The sequence below is a fragment of the Triticum dicoccoides genome, chromosome 3A, assembly GCF_002162155.2.
Source record: "Triticum dicoccoides isolate Atlit2015 ecotype Zavitan chromosome 3A, WEW_v2.0, whole genome shotgun sequence".
In the NCBI taxonomy this organism is placed as follows: domain Eukaryota; kingdom Viridiplantae; phylum Streptophyta; class Magnoliopsida; order Poales; family Poaceae; genus Triticum; species Triticum dicoccoides.
The window spans coordinates 627,932,387-627,938,919 of NC_041384.1; the positions used below are offsets into that span (position 1 = coordinate 627,932,387).

A 6,533-nucleotide genomic window follows, 5' to 3' on the forward strand; every position below is an offset into this window, starting at 1 on the left:
AAGACTTACCAGAGTGATTGGGCGAGGACTGTATGTCCTTAGCTCAAGGGGAATAAGGTGAAGACGCGGTCTTCTGAGTTGAATCTCAGCCTCCCTAACCAGACGTACAATTGTCACAACAACTGGAACTGGTCCAACAAATACCTGTCTTCACCAAGCAACTGGTTCTATCCTTACCTTCTCTTTACTTACAGTTGTCTTCGTGAAGTCATTGCCTGCTTGCATTATCTGTTTGACTTCACTGTGTGACTACTTGTTCTGATTAGCTTCATACTATCTTCCATCCTAATCCATACTGCCTAGCCGCTAATAGTCTTCATGCTTTCACTTCATTGAATACTTGACTATGGCTTGCCTAGTGTAGTCTACCTTCCGTTGCATGTTAATAGGTTCATTTCTATCGTTTTTCTTCGAAACTTCCATGTTTTGATGACTTTCATAAAAATCGCCTATTCACCCCCCCCCTCTAGTCGATAACTAGCACTTTCAGCTTCAACGGTACCACTTGGAGGTGCATTCTGGACTTGTTGCAAGCATGCAGCCCAACGGCTACAAATCGGCTTGATCATGTCCCAACGACCTTGAAGAGACCGAAAGGTGTGTGGCGCCCGGTTGGGATACTTTGCCATCATGCGGAGGTATTGATCCTCGATCTTTTGCCCATACCACTTGGCAGTTTGGTCGGTGCCAGTGCACGGATCAAGAGACGTCGATTCCCAAGCCTTGATCAAGACTTTATCTTTCAATGGCGTGCAGTTCTTCAATCTTGTGTGTGACTTTGCTTGCGCTTCATCGAACACCCCCCTCGTCAACCTCCTCCACATCATCTTCTTCCCCGCCGTGCCCATGCACGCCACCATCCATCTCATTGTAATCGTAATCACGGATTGGGGCTTGATCGATGTCGACGGTGTTGTCGTCCAACATTTGCACAAAGTCAGTCATCGCATCATGCAAACCGATGCTGCAATTTCGATCGACAAGTCATGAACACGCGCAATGGGAAAAAGTGAAAGAATTGCAAGAAATCGAAGCATCATACCTCGAGGCCATTCCGTCGAACACCTCGGGAGCGGCGGAAGCAGCGCTATCAGCGGTCATCCTCGGGGCAGCTCTTGCCGGAGCTATCAAGGGAGGTGTTGGCGGGGTCGCTCTTGTGGTGGTCTTCTTACGCTTCACACCGGCAACCTTCCCTTTCTTCGCCGGCGCAGAACACACTGATTCGCAGCGGCAGGGTCAGCGGGCGCGCATGCCTTCCAGGCGGGGCCTGCGGGAGCAACGTCTTGAACGACTACGTTGCCGTGACGTTTGCAGGGCGACGCGACGGAGCCTTGAACGACGAAGGGTGCTACATCGCCGGTGACGAGATCTGTCGACGGGAATGGCTCGTGGATGGCATCCACGGTGACGGCCGACGGCTGTGAGGCTTTCATGGTGGCGGAGGGAAGCCGGGGAACGTGCCTCGAAGCAGGCGGAGGGAGGTGGTTGGCGGCGGAAGGGGGGAGGCGGGAACTGCCGCGCGGAAATGTCTCTCCCGCCAAATCTCGCAGCCGATAGGGGTCAAGCTCGGATCGGCCTCCCACCCCGTGAATCTGAAGGTTGAGGACGAAGTTTTTTCGTGCCCTGCAAAAAAATTACATGTCGCAGGACGATATGGTGTCTGATCGGATCATTTTTTTCGCATAGAGTACATCAGATATAAGCTCATAGGTATACCTGGCCAAATGTCGGGCCGGGCCGGGCTTCGGGCCGGGCCAAACAAAGCCCGTTGCAAAAAACCTGGGCCCGAGCCCGGCCCGGCCCGGTCGTCGGGCCTAGATTTCAGGCCCGAGCCCGGCCCATCAGTCAAAAAGCCCGACGGGCCTCGGGCCACGGGCCGGGCCTCTTTGTTAAATGGCAAATATGGCAGGCCCGAGCCCGGCCCGGCCTGGCCATCGGGCCTAAAAATCAGGCCCAAGCCTGGCCCATGGGCAAGGTCGGGCCGGGCCGGGTCGGGCTTTTTTAGATCGGGCCGGGCCGGGCCGTCCGGGCCGGGTTTCCCATGGCCAGGTCTACTCATAGGCTCATAGCTGAGGCGACCAATGTTTTTTTCTAAATCACACATTTCACACTGCCCCCAGCCCCCACAGCCGTCTCCACTCTCCAAGATCCCAACCCAATCCGTAGACGGCGAACATGGGCCGCCGCCGCCGCCAGCCCTCCTCGCCGTCGCCGGCGGCAGAGCATCCGCTGGAAGACGACGACCTACTGCGCGAGATCCTCCTCCGCCTACCCCCACAGCCGCCCTACCTCCTGCGCGCCTCCCTCGTCGCCAAGCGCTGGCGACACATCGCCATCGACCCCAAGTTCCTTCACCGCTTCCGCACCGACCACGGGAAGCCTCCCCTCCTTGGGGACTTCTCCCTACAAATCAACGGAAAACTCTCGTTCAGATCCACCCTGGACCTGCCCTACCGCATCCCTCCCGACCACTTCTCCCTACAAGTCAACGGCCGCGAGCCATGGAGGTTGGTCGACTGCCGCCACGGACGCGTGCTCCTCATCAACAGCGAGATGCGTCAGGTCATTGAGTGGGACCCCTTGACTGGCGACCGCTCCCTCTTGTCCGCTCCGCCGGCGTTTGACGACATGCACACTGCGGCGGTGCTCTGCGCTGCCGGCGAGCAGGGCCACGCTCATGGTGCCTGCCACTCGAGCCCATTTAAAGTGGTCGTGGTAGACAGCTGCGAGCACGGGGATGAAACCGTCGTCTTCGTGAGTGTTTACTCATCAGAGACTGGCGTATGGAGTGATCTCCTCTCAACACCGCTTGCATCTATGGGTATTGCTGTTGGTAATCGCAGCACACTTGTTGGTAACACCTTTCACTGGTTGCTTCTGATGAGTAACAACATACTTGAGTTTGATTTGGATAGACAGACGCTAGCTGTGATCAATAGGCCACCTGGTGTTCGTTCGGATGACAGTGCTTGGATCATCCAGGCAGATGATGGCGGTGTTGGCTTCTCTGCTTTGTCGTGCGCCCACTGCCAGTATGTCTACTGCTACCACCAACCCTGTTTCCAAATGTGGGATAGGAAGGCCAATTGCTATGGTGTTGCCGTATGGGTGTTGAGGAAATCCATTGGACTGCAGAAGCTACTTGGGTTGGGGTTTAAGATTGAGAGGAACTGGTCACATATAGTGCGTTATGCTGAGCATGTTCATGCTTTATTTTTATGGGTGCACTCATCTCTCTTCATCGTTCAGCTTGAGTCAATGCAGCCCAAGGAGCTTTTTAAAAGTGATCCTATGTACACCTATTATCCTTTCACAAGTTTCTATGATGAAGGTAACTGTTGGGATTCAATTTATTTTCCATATATGTTTGATGAAATAACTTTACTGACTCTACTTCTGAAGTGTTCGAAATCTCCCAGTGAACTTATAGCCATGTTCATTTCTATGTTAGCGACTTGAGCATTAGCTCTCTGCGAAACTACCATGGTAGTGTACTGTTGTTCTTTTATACCGCTACATGTGAATTGCCGAGTCAGGAAACAAGGCATCTTATAGGAGATGGAATGATACTTCTGTCGTTAGTTTCTTGTACAACATTTTTGTTATTAGCTGGACCCTGCAATTTTATATGTCTGATTTCCTTGATGCTTTGGTTTTCTTTTCCTGTACTTGTGTACAGTACAATCACGTCATATCTGGCTATAAAAGAGAGAAATTAGTTAGATAATATAGGACCAATTGATTTCTGCACCGGCTTGAGGCCTTTCTCACTTGCTAAAGTAGCATTTACATTTGAACTCTATTAACTCTATAGTTTCCTTGTTTGACAGATCAATTCGCTTTGACATTACCAATGTTATTTTTGTGTGGCCATGAATTCTGTGGTTGCCTCCAGATTTAATAAACTACTCAATGCCTAATAGATGTAAAATGGTGATGATCATACTGGGGAGTTTCAGTCAGCAATAATACAAGAAAAGTTGCTTTTGTCCTCCACGTAATTATTCTATGGTAGATTGGTAGTTTCTATGTGTATACAACTACATTACTGATCTTATAGCATTCTTAGGTTGAAGCATGATATGTCCAATTTGTAATGGGCAACATGATACACTGAATACTTAGGTTGAAGCATGATATGGCCAATTTGTAACCTGACTAGTCCATTCAAGCTTAAAACGAGTCACACGGTTGCATCTAAAGAATCTACGTTGTTTTCAAGATAGTTTTGTATTTCAGGTAGATCATGTGTTGGTACTCACCTTCCTCTTTCATGCTTGTTTTCCATTTTCTAGTTGTAATTTACCTTGCAATGGTGAAATGATCTGGTTTGAAATATTTGCAAGTTACACAAGTCTGAAGTTAATACTGTTGATTTAACTAATGAGCTGGATTTGTCCTCTATGCACAGGTATCAGTGGTTTGAAGCAGAAGTAGTTTACTGGTGTACTGCAACATCGAATGCCGACTCTTGCGGAGTGACTATGACCATCTATGGTACTCCCTCGTGTAAAAAACACTCTTATATTATGGGATGGAGGGAGTAGTTGTCAGCTTGCTTAACTTGTAGTAGAAACTATCTAGTGCTGGTGTGTTATTTTCAGCTATCCTATATGCAGTCGTCAAATGAACTCTGAAATGCCTAGATCTATTCGGCAGTGTTGAGTATTGATTTTTTTCAGTAGATTGGAATCTCTTCCAGTTTGATATGCAAATATTTTGGTTTGAGCCTCATTCATGTAGAGAGAGAATTGCCTTGTTCTGAAACCGTCCTAATGATCGCTTGCTCACCTGTGACGGCCCGCCGGTTGGAGCACGGAGGCTCGAAAGACGGGTGTGCAGGGGCGCATCAGCCTGCCCTTATATCTCGGTTTAACTTATTTTTGCCAGAATGACAATGCTTCTTTCTGCAATATACTAGTACTATACACCTGTGTTTGTGACTTATATCTCGTGCTGTTTAACCAAGTTGGTTATTTCTATTAATCTCCAATATCTTTGACAAAAGTTATTCCATGAAACAACTTTTCTTTCGAAGATAATAATGGGAAACCACGTCTTTACAATACCAGTTGCTAAAGGAGCCTCTACATCTGTATTACGTACAATTTACAAGACAAACTTGCAGTAGATGTAGACTACAAATTGCTAAAACAAACCATCGAGGTCTTGCATTGCACGATCGACAATGTCAAGGCCGGCTTCGAGGTGTGCGAGCACGCGTTTGTCGGCGAGCAGCTCCGGCGTGAACAGCTTCTTCCAGCCGGTGCACCACGCGGTGGCCTCCCCAAACGAGGGCTTCGCCGCCCCTGCCCGCAACCAGTGTTGCAGCGCGCCTTCCCATTTATCAAAAAACTTCTCGGCTTCCAAGATCGACACCACGTCTTGAGCGTGCACGAGAGGCGCCCACAGCATCACGGCCCGGAACGAGGAGTCGGTCTGCTTGGGTGGCGTGATCCTCATCCCCCGGACTAACCGTGTCAGCTCCGGCAGGATGTGACGCTCGCTGAAGGTGTCCCATTGCGCCGGGCTAAGGTACTCCTTCCATGGCGAGACGACCTCGTAGTCGCCGCCGCCGATCTTGCTCTCCACGGCGTCGTAGAGGCTCTCCGGCAGGTGGCCCATGAGGGGGATCAGCGGGCGTAGCCAGTCGTGGCAGTCCGGGTCCCATGATGGGATCCACTCTCGCACGTCGACGGCCATCCTCGGCGTGATCACCCGCTCAATTATGTAGCGCGTGGCGGAGGAAGGCAGCCGGGATTTCAGCGTCCCTGGCATGCGCTTCCCATGGCGCCCCTTCTTCCTGGACCCGACGACGGCCGCCAGCGCGTCCGCCGTCTCCGCGTTGCTGTCGGCCTCTTGAAGCCTCGTGTCACGTAGCAGCACGAGGATCTTCTCGCGGCACTCCGCTTCAAGTCGGAGAGCCCGTAGAGCATCCGCCAACTCACGACACTCTTCCACGGGGGGCGGCGGCGGCACGTCGAGGCCATTGTCGTAGGGCTTCTCGCGGTAGCCGAGCCCGGCCTTTGGACGGCGGCGCACCCGCCCGCCGCCGGCTTGTATGGGCACGACGATCCCTTGCCGGTGCGCACCGAGACCCGAGCCTTCCCGGTAGTTCCACCGCCGCATCATGTTCGCCACCGCCCGGCTGGGGAACACGAAGCCGCCGGACAGATCGGATGGCCTGTTTTCGCCGGAGTCGCTCCCGTCGAGCAGCAGCGTAGGGAGGTGGATGGTGGACTCTAGCATCGCCATGCACACTGCCGAGCAAGCGGAAGGAAAGCGCCTGGTGCAGCCACCGAAGAACATGGTGCGTGCGGGTCAATATATGGCCTGGACGCGCGCCTGGTGGAGCCCAGAATCCGAGTCGGACAGGGACAGAAGGCGAACCTAAGCTAGTCCTGTTTTGTTTCGAAAGCGGTTCGAGCCGAACTCCTAATGAAATCCGAAGTTGCTCTACGTACGATCAAATTGCATATGATCTTCGAACGAACTTATCCTAACCCCGGTGAACCCAGCGGAACTACTGCGCG

The 6,533-nt window shown here is 51.9% G+C and overlaps 2 protein-coding genes across 2 annotated transcripts; one reads left to right on the forward strand and one right to left on the reverse strand.

Annotated features, from left to right (window-relative positions):
- The first annotated feature begins 2,097 nt into the window (after nt 1–2,097).
- On the forward strand, nt 2,098–4,767 carry LOC119269702. Its single transcript, XM_037551601.1, has 2 exons — nt 2,098–3,331; nt 4,412–4,767. Exons 1-2 carry the CDS (start codon nt 2,176–2,178, stop codon nt 4,435–4,437), a joined length of 1,182 nt encoding a protein of 393 aa, XP_037407498.1. The 5' UTR covers nt 2,098–2,175; the 3' UTR covers nt 4,438–4,767.
- Nucleotides 4,768–5,148: 381 nt separating this feature from the next.
- On the reverse strand, nt 5,149–6,255 carry LOC119266556 (septin and tuftelin-interacting protein 1 homolog 1-like). The gene has a single exon (XM_037547789.1). The coding sequence runs from the start codon at nt 6,253–6,255 to the stop codon at nt 5,149–5,151; it is 1,107 nt and encodes a 368-aa protein (XP_037403686.1).
- Between the last annotated feature and the right edge of the window lie 278 nt (nt 6,256–6,533).

Bases quoted from the DNA above. Each gene is read 5' to 3' on its own strand.
- LOC119269702 (XM_037551601.1), top strand. From the start codon at position 2,176: ATGGGCCGCCGCCGCCGCCAGCCCTCCTCGCCGTCGCCGGCGGCAGAG. The intron at 3,332-4,411 runs GTAACTGTTGGG...CTCTATGCACAG, and splicing joins CACAAGTTTCTATGATGAAG to GTATCAGTGGTTTGAAGCAG.
- LOC119266556 (XM_037547789.1), bottom strand. From the start codon at position 6,255: ATGGCGATGCTAGAGTCCACCATCCACCTCCCTACGCTGCTGCTCGAC.